Here is a 20,608-nt window from a genome sequence, read left to right on the forward strand (position 1 = left end):
TTGTAACTTTTGAACTTTCTCCCTCTCACTTTAAACATATGCCTTCTACTATTTAACATTTTCATCCAAGGAAAAAGACGGTACTATCTGCTCCTTATTTTATATACTTCAATAAGTATGGCGTCGGCCTCTCACGCACAAGCAAACAATCCATCTTTGTCCAAACTCTCCAATCCAGGAAACTTACTGGCGAGTCCTCTCTGCACCCTGGCCAAGCCCTCTTGTTATTGATTCCCTACCCTGGGGTAAAGACTGCATTCACCTTATCTATTCCCCTTATGATTTTGTACATGATTTTCTATATGATGACCACAGCTTCCTGTATTCCAAAGATCAAGTTCTGACCTGCCCAACCTCTCCCTATAGGTCAGGCCCTCGGGTCCTGGCAACATGTTCGGAAAACCTATCTTGCACCCTTTCCAGCTTAATAGCATATTTTTCTATAACGGTGACCAAAATTGAACACAGTTCATCTAATTTATCTATGATTTTCGAGGAGGAATTGGTGTTTATCACGAGACATTCTGAGCATAGAAAGGGCTTCAACCCTTTTCTATGGGTGAATAATTAGAATTCAATGCAGACATACTTCCAGCCTCATCCCTATGTTCAGGTTTAGTTTTGAAGTTATCTGCAATCTTCACAGTGTTGTAAACTTTAGAAAAATGTAAATAAAAAGGCAGTATCTTTGGTTCCAAATCCTTCATGGAATTAGCTTGTAGTTTGGGGATGGATTATTCAGATTTTAATGAGATTTAACTATCTAATTGAGATGGGACTTGATCTAATTGAGATGGGACAGCTTTTATTGACTAATATGATAACATTTGGCTGTTTAGTTGTTTGATATAGCTTAGTTAGAGCAAAAAGTAATGTTTTAATTTATCTTAATTTACACCTGCCTATTTTTTTTGCTCTGTAATAATGTCGTATAAAGTAAGTTACATTTCTTTTTCCCAAGTTTTAGAAAATCATACGCTAGTGGCATGCAACTTTAATTATTTTTTAAAAGGAATGTGTTAAGAATAAACAATTTGTCTTTTAACATGTGACTAAATATTTATAGTGGTAAATGAAATACCGCAAATTCCACTAAACTGCCTAAATCTTTACTGGGTTCTTCTGTTAATGGTGTTTATTGAGATCACTTATGAACTTTTAGCTCCCCCTAATGATGCAGTTTAGCAATGTCATTTTTTTTCCATGGCTTATTTTTGTTTATTTTTAAATGGTTTGATTGAATTGCAGAATAGCAATTGGTTACACTGCTTGATTTTAAAAATGTAGGATTTATTTCAAGGTAAATGAATCCTGGCTGTGATCATCCAGTTAATCAACTTAATCTAGCAGTTTCTGTAATGATTATACCAAAGAGAAGGTTGAATTGTACATTCCCTCTTCCAAATTAGAAATTTAAAATTATTTTTGTTCATAATGCACCAATTGATTGATGTTTATGCACCTCAATTATCAAAGGGTTTTTTAGTTGGTTTCTGCTTTTTCTTTAGGAAAAGGATCGTTCACTTCAATGTTGGAGCATGAATGCTGTGGAATTGTTTATCCTTCTATCATGCTCACTGGAATTAGATATTATTTGTTCAATGTAGACTGAAGCTACCTTTGCACTGCTTTAGCAATCTGATTTATCAGCCAAGACCAATTCTTATCTGCCTGCACATAATCAATTTCCCTTCATTCCCTGCATCGGGCAAGCCAAATTATTCCGATGTTGGATGTAAACCTAGTGCTAAAGGTTACCTTAATTGAGCAGATGCCCAGTCTTAAAGTTACTTTTTAGAAATAACCCAGTCAGAAATAGCAATGGTTCTATCAGATTTTCATGGTTTGTTTCATTTTCATGGTTTGTTTCCGTAAAGACTCATCACACCCCTGTAGCGGACTGTTTGAACTACTTCCCTCCGGAAGACGTTACAAGGCCTTCTACGCCCGTACCTCCAGACTCAGAAACCGCTTTATTCCAAGAGCTATAGCGGCTCTGAACCGGCCCTGCTGAGTGCCCAACACCCCCCATGGACTGTCTCCCTCGGATGGTCTCGACACACAGCTTATTTATTTATTTTACTTTTCTTTTCCATCGTTTGGAGCTGCAGACTAAATCTCTTTGCACTGACGTGCAATGACAATAAAATATATTATTATTATTATTTGTCTGCTAACTGCTTTAAGTTCCAAGTAGATAAAATTTAGTTCAAGATAAATGATCAAGTTTGATAAATGTTGACGTGGAAGAGAAAGTGCCTTCGCTTTGTTATGACTCGTGAAATGAGTCACTCGGAGGCACTAAAGTTGGAGATATAATGTCTTTAGGAGAAGTAGACATTCTCTGGGAGACACTCTCAATAGAATCTGCTTCAATGATAATTGTTCGCTTCAATATTTTGAGTCTTTGACAAAACGTTCCCATTGAATTGCACATTTACAATGTGAGGCACTGTGGTTGACAAAACACCACCGTGTTCGAAATCCTTTGCTGGTGTGAAGTAAATTCACACGGATGGTCTAACAGCTTCTGAGAAGAGGCCCCAGGCACCCAATGTCTGTAAGGGCTGACTCTTCGAGTACACAAATACCCCAGTTATTGATAGACAGACAAATATACCTATAATCGTGCTTGATGTGCCAAGTAATGCTGGTCTGAAGCTTCCTTCTCCAACACAATAATCCAAAGTAATTTACACTGAAGGTGCCTGATTTGATGTAGGCCCATTAATATACCCCATTGTCTTGGATTTGACTGATACGTAAGAGAAAATTCATGTTGGTAACTGTACTGTTGTTCACAAACCTGTCTTTTTTTAATATCAAACTGATTACTGCATCTTGTGTGCATTAGAAAATGTTTTTAGAAGACTGGTTCTTGAATTTATGCTCATTCATAAATTTATAAATCCTAAATAATCCCTAATACACTTTGTCAATAAAATCAAAGTGTCAGGGATTATGTGGTGCAGGCAAAAGAATTGGGTTAGAAGGGAGATATAGACCAAGTCAAGTCAAGTCAAGTCAAGTTTATTTGTCACATACACATACGAGATGTGCAGTGAAATGAAAGTGGCAATGACCAGTCATGATTGAATGACGTAGTAGACTTGATGGGTTGAATGGCCTAATTCTGCTCCTATTACTTATGATCTTATGACCAAAGCTCTTCCTTGTATCAAGTGTGAGTGACCTGATGGAACACTTGGGTTACTTTGCAGAGCTTGTTAATGGGGAAGAAAAAATTGTTTTGCAAAGGAAATTGTCGGCACTTTAGTCGTAATGGATTGTTAGTAGTCAAAATAAATGTTTTGTCCAAGAACTCTAATACTTGCTGTTATTTCATGCCAGAAGACTATTTACACACAACGATGAATGTTACTAGTTTGATTTACTGATAGCTTGGTGCAAGTTTCAAATATTTCTTATTGTAATCTCCAGATATAACAGTGAGCGGTTGCATGGACCAGTTATCTGAGTTTCCGCAGCTTGCTATTTTAAACAATCTTTTCCATTCTCTATTTCAAAGTGACTGCACGTTGTAATTGACAGTGTATTGTTCTTCAAAGATTTTTAAAAATTATGATTAAAAAAAAATACTCTGCACTGATCTGTGTTTAAAACAGTACATAATCAACCAATGTTGCTGCTCATTTTTCAACGCTGATTTATTAATTCAAGAACGGAATGTTTTTCAACAAATTAAATTATTTTTTGATACAAATGAGACACCAGGCATTTCACCATCTTTATTATGGGAAACTTTTAATGCATTTATACGTGGAGTTATAATCTCATATCAAAGTTACCAAAATAAAAAGAACTCCATAGAACAAGAGACTTTAGAAAAGGAAATTAAAATATTAGAATTAGATAACGCAAAAGACCCAACTATAGATAAACATAATAAGATCACATTATTGAAATTTAAACTTAATCGAATATTATCGGCAAGAGTAATAAGATTATTTCAGATCACAAAACAGGCACAGTTTGAATTTGGTGATAAACCACATAAACTTCTGGCTAATCAGAGAATGGGGAACTATTAACGTTACCCCAGGATATTAATAAAAGGTTTGCCCAATTTTATCAAAACTTTTATACGTCTGAAACTAAAATATAAGACAATATAATTGTAGATTTTTTAGATAATTGTAATCTGCCAAAATTGGATATTTTGGAACAAGAGGAATTAGGAGCACAGATCACAAGGGAAGAAATCAGTGAAACAATAAAAGAGCTGAAAAATGGGAAAACGCCAGGACCAGATGGTTTTAATATTGAATTCTATAAAGGTTTCCAGGAGTTAATGGTACCACGGTTATTTAAGTTATATAAACATGCCTTTATCGAAAATAAATTACCAGAAACATTAGCCAAATCCACAATTATGTTAATACCTAAAAAAGATAAGGACTTAGAAGAACCGGGCTCATATAGATCCATATCACTCCTAAATACAGATCAGAAAATTTTAGCAAGAACTTTAGCAAGAAGATTGAGTAAATATATTAATAAATTGATAAATCTGGACCAAACGGGGTTTATACCTAAAAGACAATCTAAAGAGACGCCTTTTTAATATAATGTATTCATACAAAACGGAAAAGGAAGACTTGTCAGTTATATCTCTGGATGCAGAGAAAGCATTTGATCAGGTAGAATGGCAGTATTTATACAAAATAATCCAAAAATTTAATATGGGAGAGAATTTTATTAGATGGGTTAAATTACTATATGATAAACCAATGGCAAGAATACTAACTAATAATATATTATCTTCAAAATGTCAATTATCGAGGGGCAATAGGCAGGGCTGTGTTTTATCACCCCTGCTATTTGCACTTATGATAGAGCCGCTTGCTGAAAGGATAAGAAGGCATCCGGATATTCAGGGATATACTAAGGATACTATTAATAAAATATCACTATATGCAGATGATATACTTTTATATGTTACAAACTCCCAAACGAGCATCCCAAATCTATTAAATCTAATAGAGGAATTTGGCTCTTTCTCCGGTTATAGAATAAATTGGAATAAAAGTGAAATTATGTCATTAAAACCCCAGAAAGTGAATCGCCTATTAAAATTTCCATTTAAAATCGCAACGGAAAAATTGAAGTATTTGGGTATTCAAGTTACTAGAAATCATTATTTAATGCTAATTTTATACCATTATTAAACACATTTGATTCACTGATTAAATTTTGGAGAATGCTCCCACTGCCACTTATCGGCAGAATAAATGCTATAAAAATGATAGCGCTACCACAAATAATATATTTATTCCAATCTATACCGATATATATACCAAAACACTTTTTTTTTAAATTAGACTTGAATATTTTTAATTTTATTTGGGATTATAAAGCACATAGAATTAAAATAAATCACTTGTGCGAACCCAAAGAGGTGGGGGGGTTTGCATTACCTAATTTTCTATACTATTATTGGGCAGTATATATTAAAAATATAATTTATTGGTTGGACAGTTCTACTCAACAGTTGGAATGGATAAGAATGGAGAAAGAGGATTGCGCCCCCTACGTTCTAGGAGCGATCATTTTTTCCCCAATAAAGCTGAATAATATGTTATATAAGAAAAATCCAATTATACAAAATACAATACGAATCTGGAAACAAATAAAATTAACTTTAAAATTAAGAAATTTATCACCAATAGTGAATAACCCAGTATTTAAACCATCTGGTATGGATAAAACATATAAACAATGGGAAAAAGTGGGAATTAAAAAGGTAGGTGATTTGTATGAATTGGGAAATTTATTATCATTTCAACAACTAAAATCAAAATTTAAATTGAATAACAATCAATATTTTAAATACCTACAGGTATGTGACTTTATGAAGAAATATATACCAAGATTCCAAAGTATAATTTTAGACCCACTGGAAGAAGTAACGAATATCAATGCGGAGTCAACAAAATTAATATCATACTTGTATAACAGTATTTTAAATATAGAATTACCATCAACAGATGCAATTAGAGAAGACTGGGGAAAAATAATTAATGATAAAAATCTCAAAAGAAACATGGGAAAAATATTTGATACATATACATAAATGTTCGATCAATGCTAGACATAACTTAATTAAATTTAAAATATTACATAGATTATATTGTACCAAAACTACTATTGAATAAATTTTATCCAAATATTTCTCCCATCTGTGATAAATGTCTTTCTCAAAATGCCAACATTACGCACTCATTTGTCTCTTGTTCAAAACTTTATAAATTTTGGTGTGATATATTTGATATATTCTCAAAGCTATTTAAGACAAAAATGGAACCTAACACTGAAATGATTATATTTGGAGTAAGTGGAAATGGGAACAAATTAAATACACACCAAAACTCATTTTTCAATTATGGGTTAATAACAGCAAAAACATTTCTACTTAAATTTTGGAAAAATGCTAATATACCAACATTTAAAATGTGGATCAGTAATATGCTGGACACAGCACATTTGGAAGAAATGAGACTCATTTGTCCTAATAGACAAACAAGACCTATTCTTAAGGAGTTGGTCCCCATTTATTGATTTCTTGGATTCATGTGGTGACATAGTATCATGAAAACCCAACAGTTTCAGGTATCGGTGAAAAATGATTTAGAATATTAAAAAAAAAAACATCTCACTGTGGCAATGGAATAATCTCCCTCCTGCTTTCCTTCTTCACTTATTCCTTCTCTTTCACTTTTTCTTTATTGGTTTTTCACCCACGTTCACTAGTCTATTCTTCACTTTTCACAACCTCTTTTTCTTCTCTCCTTTCTCACTTCTCTCTTTAAAAAAAAAGAAGTTGTACAGAGAATGTAATATGTTAACATCGTTTTTGTACCAATGCATTGTACTCATTTCTAATAAATAAAATATATATTTTTTAAAAGAACAGAATGTTTTTGAGCAGAATTTCTAGGTTCTTCATTCAGCACCTAGACCAAACTAGAATCTTGTTTTAAATACAATCTTATAAAAGATGTTTGTGTGACCTCTAGTGGCAGAAATCAGATACTTCGTGACACGTTTTCTCAGTATGTTCCACAGTGGTAATCATGTGAGCAGTGGACTTTTCTCCAGGTGTTCTTGTTTGTAAGGTTTAATACAAACATAAATAATTAGAGTGTATTATGAAAGTAAAATCTAGTTCATATAATTATGCCAATTTGTCAATAAATGCTCAAATGTGCCAGGGCAAAGGGTTTTTAAATAAATCCTGTAAGATATTGAATGATATATAAATGAAGGTAGTAGGAAATGTGGGAGCCCTTCTTTCAAAATGCCCAACTAACTTAATCATAAGGCATAATATTTAGAAAATTCAGGAGCATACTGACCTGATAACATAGCATTTGGTGACCAGGAACATTCCCTTTGCAGTCGCTAACATTCACAACACTGAAATATCTTAACTTTGTTAATGATCACATTTTTGTTTTGTTCATTGTGTCTTTTATGCTTCTGAGGGGAAATGCAATTACTGAACATAAAAAATGTTTTGCAGATGATACTTGCCTGAATGAAATTATGTAAGGTTGTTTAGAATTCTGAATACCCAAATCTTACTGGTTCAGTTTACCAAATATAGTAAACTTCCAGCTGATTTAAAGAAACCTGCTTACTAGCAGTTAAAATGTAATTATCAGCAAGGTTAGGCTCTGCTCGTCATCATCTTCTATATGTACATGTTAGTTTTTACTTAAAGAACAAATGGACGGTTGTCATATGTTTTATGCTAGAGCAAGAATAGGCCAATACTTCTTGTTGCCTATTGCAATGATTGTTGGTTGATTGTTGATGCATTTTCATTCTGTTTTGTAAAGCAGGTGATGCAGTTGTGCAGTCTGTGGTCAGTCACGTGAGCGGACAAGAAGGATCAGTAAACTCAACAAGCCCAAAACATTGCGGTAAAATTCCTCCAAAAATAACTAACCAGATGATCCAGAAAGTCTGGAAAGAATGCAATTTGAACAAGACACAACTAAAGTAAGTTTAAATTACTATAATTTGATAATGAATTATCAAATGTTTGTGCTCGCAATTCCATTAGTGGCCTTGAAGTTTCCTTTAATATGTGCAAAATCAAAGTCTGAATAAAAAGTGGAATGCGAGCAAATGCAATGCACATGATCTTTTCAAACTTTGATAGTCATATTCCCCTCCTGAATTACTCAACAGGCTCTCGGTAATTGCTCTTGTTCAGAGCTTCTCTTCAAATGACCACATTTTCAGATGCATCAAGAAGCAGATAACTGGTACCATATGCCCGTGTCATTGCAAAAACAAGGTGGCCCTGGCTGGGCACAGTGGAAAATTTACTGTTACTCTGCACTGGTATTTGGTACACTTTCACACCAGTGCAAATACACATGTTTGTGTGTTTTTTTTTCCCCGTGTTGATCCTGCCTATCTTATTCTAATATGTTAAATTTATGATTGTAGAATTGCCATGCAGAGAGTTTTGCACTTGAAATTTCTCTAGTGCATAAATGTCTCTACCTCTAGATCTAAGTATTGAAACTTTTTGCAAATGCATTTGCTGATTGAAAAGTAAATTACTTGAGTCACGTAATGGGTGCAAATGAGTCAGGTGCATCACATGTATTGCATTTCATTGCTTTTCATTGAAGTTTTAATTACTAATGAATCATTGTTTTTAAAGATTAAATTTTCAAGAACTCTTCTACCAACCACATTCCATTATATTTGCTAATAAGTACATTGAAAAGGTGCACTTATTCAGTAAACATATAAATAACTATTTGTCTTTGTGTTCTTCTGCTTTGTCGAGCACTACCTTACATTCAGCAGTTGCATTTTACAAATGCTTTCACTGTACTGCTGTTAATTTTAAGTCTCAATTACTACTGTCAAGTTGAGTCTCAATACTGCTTTGCCCTGACTTGCTTTAATTTGTTGTTAATTCTTAAGTGCAGTTGTATCAAGAGTTATCTTTTATGCATTTTTATCTCATTATCCGCCTCGTTCAGAAAATTAAAGTATCTTTTTTTTAATCTGCGCCATTATATTTCTTTAGCAACATTCTAAAGTTTATCAGTAACACCGTGTGCCAGTTTCTCCCCGTACTTACCTCAAATTGCTTGCAGTTGGTCATTTTTAAATTTAACATACTCCAATCTGGTAACTTCTGTTTTAATGTCGACATTTTCTTTTCCTCCAAATATGCTGACTAATCAAGAATTGACGACTATTTAATTAAGCTATTAGATTTGTTTTTCCACTAATAACTAGATCAAGTGATGACTTAGTGTGCCGGCATTATGCTTGATCCATAATCCCTGCATGTTTTAATAATTATGTGTCCTTTACTTTCTTTGCTGTCACCCTGTCTCGATAAATGGAGAATTGAAATCTCATAGAATAATCTATTTCTCTACAATCTATTTGCAGATTTTATTATTTCTCCCACGTGGCTATAGATTTTTTAAATTTTAATACAATATTTTTATTAAAGTTGACTTTAAGGTTTGTATTGGATTCCCTTCCTTGCTTATGCTGCAAATCATCTTTTCTGCCTCTCTGAAATAGTGAAATTCAATATGTTTCTTTTCCTTGTCTGTCCAGTTTACAGCCATTTCCTTGCAGTTCATCCAAGACTGCATTTGCCTCTATTATTTCTTCACATAAACCTTTTTGAAATCCATGTTTTTTTTTAAGTAAATGATAAAAGTCCAAAAAAAAAAAATGTTCAGCAGGATAGGCAGATGTAGCTAACTTTCATTAGAACTTGTTAATCTTAGATTCTTGTTCATAATTAAAATTATTCATGTTTCCATGCATTTCTTTTCATGCCAGCAGATGAATGAGCTAGTTGGCAGGAAGTGTATCAACATTTCCAACTACAATGGTCAGGGCAAGAAGGAGCTAACTTTTGCTTCTGCTTGTTGTAAATATTTGTTTGTTGCTGCAACTTTAGTTAATCAAAGTTTAGTTTAGTAATACAGTGCAGAAACAGGACCCCTGGCCCACCTAATCGGTGCCGACCAGCGATCCCCGCACATCAGCACTACCCTGCACACATTAGGAACAATTTACGATTATACCAAACCAATTAATCTACAAACCTCTATGTGTCAGGAGTGTGGGAGGAAATGGAGATCCCGGAGAAAACCCATGTAGGTCATGGAGAGAACATACAAACTCCATACAGATAAGCACTCAGTCAGGATCGAACTCGGGTCTCTGACACTAAGGCAACAACTCTACTGCTGTGCCACCGTGCTTCCCTAAACTGCTATAATAAATGAAAAACATGGTATTTTATATTATGCTTGAGTACTTAGAAATAATTTATTTTTGTCACATACTGAGATGCAGTAAAAATCTTTGTGTACTGTCCAGTCAAATCATACCATGCACTAGTATAATCAAGTCATATACAGCCACATAGGGTGTGCAAAGAGGAAAGTACCAGAGTGCTTATTACAGTGTTAGAGCATTATAACATAACTGTTACAGAGATAAAGGTCCACGATGAGCTAGGTTTTGATGGTCTGGATTACATCCTTAGTTTAGGTGGGGATCATTCAATAGTCTGACAGCAGGGAAGAAGCTGTTCCTGAATTTGGTGGTGCATGCTCTCAAGCAGAAGAGGAAAGAAGAAGAAATGACCAGGGTGTAAAAGAACCATGACTATGTTGGCTGTTTTCAGAGGCAATGTGAAGTTTAGATGGCGCCCATGGTGAGGTGGCATGTTGTGCAATGAACTGGGTTGCATCCACAACTCTGTTATTTTTTGTGGTCGTGGGCAAAGCTGTTGCCAAACTTGGCTCTAATGCGTCCTGATAAGATGCTTTGTATGGTGCATCTATAGAAGTTGGTATCATTGGAGACATGCTGAAATTTCTTGGGCTTCTGAGGAAGTGGAGGTATTGGTGTGCTTTCTTCGTTCTGGCTTCAAGGTAGCTGGTCCAAGACGCATTGTTGGGTATATTTACGCCTCGGATCTTGAAGCTCTCGACTACCTCCACTTTGACGTCATTGGGGAGCGTACTCTACTACAGAAATCTGATACACTACAGTGGCAACATCTGCAAACTTGTAAATGGAGTTAGAACAGCCATGAGGGAAAAGTAGTATAGTAAGGTGATGAGAATTATCGAGGAGGATCTTTTGTCATCTAACCTCAGTGTGGTCTATAGGTGTGAAAGTTAAGGATCCAGTTGCAGAGGGGTGTGCTGCCAGATATGTGGAGTTTAATACCTGCCGGAAATATTTTGAAAATGTTTGGTAATATTTGTCATCTTTGAAAACTTTTGACTTGGAAACTCTTGCCACTTTCAAGGCATTAACCTACCCAATCTGTACTTGATGCTTCTTATGCACTATCTTATGTGGGTCATTTAATTTTAAATGATTCAAAAGACTCTCCCATACAATTATGACTTTGGCAAAGTTGATTTTTCAATAACAGGTACTCGAGCAAATGCTCTCTAATTTTAGTTTTTGTATAACAAAATGTCTTATTTTTCTGGTTAGTAAAGCAATGGAGAAATAAGACCAGTTCATGACAAATATAAGACTTATACTGGCAATTAAATATCGTTTACATCCTGTAATTATGCAACGTGTTCATCTTCAACAAAGCCATTGATTTGTAAAATTGAACATTTGAAGAGATATTGATAAGACGACTGATTTGTTTTTTTTTAAACTGGTGTTTCAAAGAAGACATTCAACTGGTGAAAAGTCTGAGGAAGAGGTGGCCAGCAATGCTGCTGCTTGGGATTTTACAGAGCCTGGCCAAAGAGTCAATTGTTCGTGCTCAAGGTGGGTTGTTTCCACTTGTGTAACTCGCGGATCATACTTCACTCTGGTTTTGAATGATCTAACATTTTCCATCTATAGTTTTCTGTTTTGGCGTATGAGAAGACATTGAGGACTGTCTATTCCTGCCTCCTCCTATCCTTTCTCCCTCACTTGCTGAAATTCTAATAAAAACATCGTTAGATAGTTGAGGATGACCTGTCCAATTGATATTTTTGACTGTTCAAACTGCCTTGTAATTTAATCAATGTTAATGTAATGTAAAAATGTAACCAGGACGGTCAGACTGGTTGGAGAACTGGGAAGGGGGAGGGATGGAGATAGAGGAAAAACAAGGGTTACTTGAAGTTAGAGAAGTCAATGTTCATACTGCTGGGGTGTAAGCTGTCCAAGCAAAATTATGAGGTGCTGTTCCTCAAATTTGCGCTGGACCTCACTCTGATAATGGAGGAGGCCCAGGACAGAAAGGTCAGATTGGGAATGGGTGGGGGAGTTAGTGTTTACAACCTGGAATTCAGGTAGGCTTAGGCGGACTGAGTGGAGCTGTTCAGTGAAACGATCGCCGAGCCTACGCTTGGTCTCACCGATATATAGGAGTCCACACCTGGAACAGCGGATACATTAGATGAGGTTGGAGGAGGTGCAAGTGAACCTCTGCCCCACCTGAAAAGACTGCTGGGGTCCTTGGATGGAGTCCAGGGAGGAGATATAGGGACAGGGAATGAATGTCATACATTCACCAACATCCGATAACATTGACAGTCTAGTCAGCTGGTGAGTCTGTGAATAGGGCTTCACTAGCAGTCAAAGCAATTTTGGGTGTGTATCATGTTGTCTGTGCTGAGTGTGTCCATTGCTGCACTCTTAAAATGCTGGGAGTTGCATTGCCTGGGGAAGTGTGATCTTGGGACCTTACTTGGAAAAAAACAAGATGTCCAAGGACAGGTTGCAAACTGAAGACCTGCCCCATTACATTGCTAGTTTCTATTTTAACATAACTGCAATGTGTTTTGTGGATTGGAATTGCAATTTGCTGTTATTCTCCAGTTTACAGCAAGTAGTTTGGCAATGCTGATCTCTTAAATAGCTTGAAATGCAGATCTTCAGAACCCTTTTTGTTAATGCTATATTGATGTCGTTTTTATTTAGGTAATTAAATAATCATTGAAAATGCTAAGTATCTGCTGTTGATGAGCCACGTTGGAAGAAGTATTTATCTGAAATATTTCTGTAAAGATTCTCTTAATTTCTTTTCTGAGAGTTTGCTGCGGTACGAATTGCTGTTATGCTTCCATCGTCTTTCAGAAGGTTCCAGTATCACAATTTCTTTTTGAAGAACTAAACATGTGGTTTATAATATCTTATACAAATGAATTGCAGGGAGGTTATTTGATATCTTTACTACAGCAATAATTCCGTTTCTGGAGACCTTTTCCTTGCGGCTCAACCCGTTTCATCTGCTGCAGGTGGTTGAGCTTTCTGTGGAACAGCTGTCTAATGTTTAAGGAAATGCATAAGCAGTTTGCCTATCCAATGTAGTATTTTACAATTGTTCATGCTGTTATAATTAGAATGTATTACCATTCCAACATAAAGAAATAGTTAATAAAATGTATTGTGAAGTTTTTTATTTTTTAGTGTATTATTACTTCACTGGGAGAACTGAGCATATTGGAAAGAGTTGAACTATGTAGAATTAAAAAGCTGTTCGATCATGCTCAAGGATAACACCCATTGTTGTCCTTATTTTGTTTTGGCAGGGAGCTGTGTGGAAAAGCTCTTGAAACAATATATTTGATTTTTGTTGAATATGGTCCCTCAATGGTTTTATTTTTCATATGCAGGCAAAAGCTTCAGAAGCAGCGAGGTGCAACGGGCACCAACCGACCGCCATCCATTTCCCAGCCTGGCTTTAATACTGGGCTTCCTTGTGCTTCCCTGCCATCGTCTGCCTCCTCTAAGCACAAGACAAATGAGAAGCAGGAGAAAGGAGATAAGCAACAGAAACGGCCTATGACTCCATTTCATCATCGACCTTCATTAACAGATGAGCTTTGTATGGAGCAGGATCCTACAGGACAGAAGCTTGGATTGGTTGGCATTGATGTCCCCTTGGAAATGCAAAACAACAGGAAATATGGCAAGCCAGCATCTGGGCCTCCAGGAAACCAGAGCAAGCCACTTAATTTGAATCCCATGGATTCACCACATTCTCCCATCTCTCCCCTTCCACCAACTCTTAGCCCTCAGCCAATGGGTCCAGAAGCAGAAGGTTTGGAAGGAGCTCCTGTGCCCATTAATCCATTGTTGTACAGTAATGGTATGGAACTTCAGGCAATTCCCAGCCTTGATGATAAGACTGGGCTTTTATCACAAAGACTACCACCAGTGCCGGAAGTGAGCGAGACAACTTTATACAACGGAATCACTGCACAAAATTTGGAGTCTTCGGACAAAGTCTCATGGCAGTGTTACAAAACTCTTTCCTGCGCAGAGAGAGAGTTCAGGCCACCAGAACTTCACTGTGATCGATGTGACAGCAAGATGGATAATGCAGATGGTTCAGCACTAAGACGGTAATGTTTCTATTTTAAAATTCCTTGATATGTTTTTTTTACTGAAACCCAAATTTTGAACCAGTTGAAGTGTGATATGTATTTTTTAAATAGATATCACTATTGCTTTTTAAAATAATGAAGCAAAGTAGCTTGCAATTCTAAAAACAGGTTTTTTGTATGGGCTATGCCTGAGTGAAGACTGATGAACAATAACTAGCGAATGGAAAAATGAACAATGGAAAAAATTGGGTTTAAATACATTTGAACAAAAACGCTGCAGAACAAAATTTATTATTGCATATACTTTCTATTATTCAGTGTTGAAAACTTAATAGAGCAGTTATGTCTGATTCTCTTTTCATGTGTCTTGCCAGCAAAGACCAGCTATTTTGTTCTTTTGCAGCACATCGTTTGTCTTCGTATTAAAATAGTGATCAGCATTGTGAAAAATCCCAGTTCATCATTAGCCATCACAAAGTAGACATTTACAACAATCTTATCAAATCTTCTGGCAAGATGTTGGTTAAGAATTATCGAGAAAATATTGTGTTATGATTACAACTATTTGTATATTTCTTTCCAATAAGAGTGTTTTGTGGGAATTTTGGTTCGGGTTATTGCTTAAATGGCAACTGGTAGCTTGAAATTCTAAGAATTGAGAAGGTTGGGGAAAATGGGCACAGTTGGTCTTTACATTATTAATGTTAGCATAAATAATGAAGTAAACTGAGCAAATTGAAGCAAGCACAATTTTTTCCTGTCAATTTGCCTTTCCGTTCAAATTTTTTTTTAAGTCTTGTTGCGCACCCTGGTAAGGCAGTAAATATTGAAGCTGTCATTTAAGAACCTGTGTAAGAAGGAAATGTAGACACTGCTTTAAAACGAAGATAAACACTAAAAGATTCAGATTCAGATTCAAAATGTATTGTCATTGTGCAGTGTACAGTACAGAGACAACGAAATGCAGTTAGCATCTCCCTAGAAGAGCGAACATAGAATATGAGCAATAAATAAATATATTTACGTGCGTAGAGTCATAGCAGTGCAATTATTTTTTTCCTGGTGGAAGGAGTGTCCGGCGGGGGGGGGTGATTGGCAATCACCGAGGTACAGTGTTGAGTAATGTAACAGCCGCAGGGAAGAAGCTGTTCCTGGACCTGCTGGTCCAGCAACGGAGAGACCTGTAGCGTCTCCCGGATGGTAGGAGGGTAAACAGACTGTGGTTGGGGTGAGAGGGTGAGAACAAAAGCTGCAGTAACTCAGCGCGACAGGTAGCATCTCTGGGGAGAAGGAATGGGTGACGTTTCAGGTCGAGACCCTTCTTCAGACTGGATAGGGATAAGGGAAACAAGAGATATAGAAGGTGATGTGGAGAGACAAAGAACAATGAATGAAAGATATGCAAAAATGTAACGATGATAAAGGAAACAGGCCATTGTAAGCTGTTTGTAGATTGAAAACTAGAAGCTGGTGCGACGGGTGGGGGAGGGATAGAGAGAGAGAGAATACCGGGCCTACCTGAATTGAGAGAAATCAATATTCATACCACTGGGCTGTAAGCTGCCCAAGCGAAATATGAGATGCTGTTCCTCCAATTTGCGTTTAGCCTCATTCTGACAATGGAGGAGACCAAGGACAGAAAGGTCTGTGTAGGAATGGGAAGGAGAATTAGTGTTTAGCAACCGGGAGATCAGGTTGGTTCACGCGGGCTGAGTGAAGGTGTTCCGTGAAACGATCGCCCAGTCTGCGTTTGGTCTCGCCGATGTATAAGAGTCCACATCTTGAACAACGGATACAGTAGATGAGGTTGGAGGAGGTGCAAGTGAACCTCTGCCTAACCTGAAAGGACTGTCGGGGTACCTGGATAGAGTCGAGGGAGGAGCTATAACGATAGGTGTTGCAGGGGAAGGTACCTGGGGAGGGAGTGGTTTGGGTGGGAAGGGATGAGTTAACCAGGGAGTTGCGGAGGGAACTGTCACTGCGGAAGGTGGAAAGGGGTGGAGATGGGAAAATGTGGCTATTGTTGGGATCCCGTTGGAGGTGGTGGAAATTTTGGAGGATGATGTGTTTTATGCGTCGGCTGATGAGGTGGAAGGTAAGGCAGGGCTCGAAATTAGTGGTTGCCTGGGTGCCAATAGCAACCTACAGTCCCGCCGGGCAACCTAAAAGCCATGCCATTTTGCCCGTCTTGGCAAGCACCCGGGACACCTATCGTTCAATTCTGAGTGGGCTCTCCCCCCCCCATCCGTATCCGGGTCTCGGGTCTCCGCTCACTCCTCATCCGCCAGCATGACCAGCTCCTTATAGATGCGCACTGCCACGGCCTCCGCCTGCACATGCGCACGACCATGGCCAGCACATCATCAGCCGTGGTTGTGTGCATGTGCCGCCCTGCACATACGCACTGCCACGGCAACTGGTCGGCGTCAGCCACTTTCTCCCTCCCTTTGCATTGTGGGAGATCTGGCCGCCATTGCTGTCCAGTCACCGCCTCACCGTTACCGCTGAAAACCAACATAGAATCACTCCCTGGAGCTGGAGTAACTCCCTGGAGTAACTCTTGGTTTCCTGGTCTTCCAAAAATATTCGAAATGGAATTTAAACTTGAGTGGACACACCACCACCAAACTCCAAACTCTGAAAAATAACAGCCTATTGCACTATATCTGTTTATTTATTGCGTATATATATGGTCTATAGTATATAGACATACTGAACTTGTATTATGTTTACATATTCTGTTGTGCTGCAGCAAGCAAGAATTTCATTGTCCTATCTGGGACACATGACAATAAAACTCCTTGACTTGGACTTAAGCAAAAAAGGGGTTCTTCGGAAAAAAGAGCTACCTTAAATTTAGTTGCGTTTAAGAGGGAACTGCAGATGCTGGAGTATCGAAGGTTACACAAAAAAGCTGGAGAAACTCAGCGGGTGCAGCAGCATCTATGGAGCGAAGGAAATAGGCAACGTTTCAGTCTGAAGAAGGGTTTCGGCCCGAAACGTTGCCTATTTCCTTCGCTCCATAGGTGCTGCTGCACCCGCTGAGTTTCTCCAGCTTTTTTGTGTAACCTTAAATTTAGTTGCGTCTGGTCCGGTAGCTATGGTAGGGTGAAGACTATTCCATGCTTTAATTGTGCGAGGGAACTCCATGGAGCAGCCAGCATCTCCGGATAGAAGAAATTGGGTAGAGACCCTTCTTTAGATTTCCTCTGGTTTTAGTGTTTTTAGTTTAATTTAAAGATACAGCGTGGAAACAGGCCCTTCGACCCACCCAGTTCACGCTGACCACCGATCACCCGTACAGTAGTTCTATCCTACACATTAGAGATGCAAGTCAAGAATGTTTTATTCCCTCACGTCCCAGTTAGAACAATGAAATCCTTACTTGCAGCAGCACAACAGAATATGTAAACATAGTACTCTGTAAACAATGTTATAAACGGGAAAACAAAACTCCATACAGACAGTACCCATATTCAGGATCAATATTGTCTCCGGCAATTTTAGGCAGCAACTTTATGACCAATGCACTGCCCCATAGTCTTGAACTGAATTAAAGCATACATTAGCTGTAAAGAGGGACATAGCGTCACTTAGAGATTTAAGCATGAAAATGGATAGATTCTTTTTTTTAGTAACCAAATTTTCCCAATGTATAATTTTTTGTGTGTTAGAAAATAAAATATAGTGGCATAGCTGGTGGACTTGCTCCCTCACACGCCAGAGATCTGTGTTCGATCCTGTCCTCGGGCACTATTTGTGTTGAATTTGCACATTCTCCCTGCAAGCGTGTGGGTTTCCTCCCACATCCCAAAGATGCATTGGCTTTGTAGGTTAACTTGTCTCTGTAAACTTGCGCCTAATGTGTAGGGAGTGGGTGAGGAAAGTTGGGATAACAGAACTTGTGTGAATGGGTAGACAAAAATGCTGGAGAAATTTAGCAGGTGAGGCAGCATCTATGGAGCGAAGGAAATAGTCAACGTTTCGGGTCAAGACCCTTCTTCAGACTGATGCGGGGGGGGGGGGGGGGGGGTGGGCGGAAGAAAGAAAGGATGAGGCGGAGACAGTGGGCTGAGGGAGACCTGGGAAGTGGAGGAGAAAGCAGGGACTACCTGAAATTGGAGGTTAATGTTCATACTGCTGGGGTGTAAACTGCCCAAGCGAAATATGAGGTGATGCTCCTCCAATTTACGATGGGCCTCACTCTGGCCATTGAGGCCCAGGACAGAAAGGTTGGATTTGGAATGGGAGGAGGAGTTGAAGAGCTACTGGGAGATCAGATAGGTTATTGCGAACCGAGTGGGGGTATTGGGCGAAGCGATCGCCAAGCCTGCGCTTGGTCTCACTGATGTAGGGCAGCTGACACCTAGAGCAGCGGATGCAATAGATGATGCTGGTGCAGGTGAACCTCTGCCACACCTGGAAAGACTGCTTGGAGCGGTCTCTGCAGAAAGCCGACGGGGAGAAGATGGGAAGATGTGGCCAGTGGTGGGATCCCGTTGGTAGACAAAGCTGGAGAAAATCAGCAGGTGATGCAGCATCTATGGAGCGAAGGAATAGGCGACGTTTCGTGTCAAGACCCATCTTTAGACCAATGTCGGGAGGGATGGGGGGGGTGGGAAAAAGAAAGGAAAAAGCGGAGACAGGCTGTGGGAGAGCTGGGAATGGGAGGGGAAGGAAGGAGAAAGCAAGGACTAACTGAATTTGGAGAAGCCAATGTTCATACCGCTGGGATGTAAACTACCCAAGCAAAATATGAGGTGCTGTTCCTCCAATTTGCGGTGGGCCTCACTCTGGCCATGGAGGAGTCCCAGGACAGAAAGGTTGGATTCGGAATGGGAGGGGGAGTTGAAGTACTGAGCCACCGGGAGATCAGGTTGGTTATTGCGAACTGAGTGGAGGTGTTGTGCGAAGCGATCGCCAGCCTGCGCTTGGTCTCACCGAGGTTGATCATACGCTGAATAATCCAACCAGATTTTTGTTTGGAAGTGGAAAGAGATAATAGAAATTGCATTCATTGCAACGTGTAAAAAGAGTTGAGATACTGCATTATAATTTTGCGGCATGTCATTGTGGGATATATCATGTCTTGATTGGTGAATATGTTTAGTTTGCGACTTTATTTGAAGCAGAAATACTATGCAAATGCTTCATTGACCATAATTCCAACTGGTAACTACGCACTTCGTCCGAGCACATTATCGCACACGTCCTGCAAGCCGTCTTAAATGACCACCTAAACTGTCATTTGACAACCTAAAAAGCTGCCGAGGTTGCCCGGCTGGCAACAGGGAAAAAAAGTGAAATGAGAGGGGGACTCTGTCCCTGTTGCGACTAGGAGGAGGTGGACCAAGGGCGGAGTTGCGGGGTACCGAGGAGGCACGAAAGAATGAGGACATCTCTGATTTGGGACTCTGACGTTAGTGAGTCAGTGATGTTTGAAATGGTGATGATTGTGGAACACTTATTTAGACCTAGGTCCCTCAAAGTAAAAAATGCAAAGATTGCACTGAATCAATGACTGTCCTGTTACATCCTCAATTCGAGTTGTTTATTCTCATCTGAACAAGTACGTTGAGGTGCAGGAACAATGAAAATCATGCAGCAGCTTCACAGGCATATAGACTCTGACTACACGCAAACAATAAATTACACAAAACAATGTTAGCAACAACTGTGTGCAAAATAAACAAGATACAAGTGCAAAACATATTTAGAAAACAAGTTAATTGTGGTGCAAAAGATGGTCCGCAATGTTCTGTTACCTATGTAGGGTTTGCTAATGTACCAATGTTAGGGATTAGGGTTTGCAAGTTGATTCGAGAGCCTGATAGTTGGAGGAAAGGAGATGTCTCGGATGTTGGTAGTATGTGGCTTCACGTTTCTGTACCTTCTACCAACAGTAGCAGTGAGAAAGGGACCTGGAGATCAACGATAAGTGATGTCACCCGTTTTGAAGTAACACCTCGCATAGATGCTTTGAATAATGGGGAGAGCTGTGCCCATGATGGATTGGGCTGAGTCTGCCACTGTACAGCCTCGTGTTCCTGGGCATTGGAATTGAACCTATCCATGTTCACCAGGGATGCTGCCTGACCCGCTGAGTTACTCCAGCATTTTGTGTGGTTTGACAGTGCATCTGTCGAAGTTTAGAGTATTTGTAACCTGCTAAAGCACCTTAAACTTTTCTCAGAAAGTAGAGGCACTGACACATCTTTGTGATT

General features: G+C 38.6%; 1 protein-coding gene across 1 annotated transcript in view; it reads left to right on the forward strand.

The window, feature by feature from the left end:
- The window catches only part of LOC129709314 (mediator of RNA polymerase II transcription subunit 13-like), a 215,513-nt gene that overhangs the window by 154,364 nt on the left and 40,541 nt on the right, over positions 1-20,608 (forward strand). Inside the window, 3 exon segments of the mRNA XM_055655599.1 lie at positions 7,863-8,025; positions 11,728-11,829; positions 13,671-14,402. Coding sequence (XP_055511574.1) covers positions 7,863-8,025; positions 11,728-11,829; positions 13,671-14,402 — 997 coding nt within the window.

This window comes from Leucoraja erinacea, chromosome 25, assembly GCF_028641065.1.
Source record: "Leucoraja erinacea ecotype New England chromosome 25, Leri_hhj_1, whole genome shotgun sequence".
NCBI classification, from domain to species: Eukaryota; Metazoa; Chordata; class Chondrichthyes; order Rajiformes; family Rajidae; genus Leucoraja; species Leucoraja erinaceus.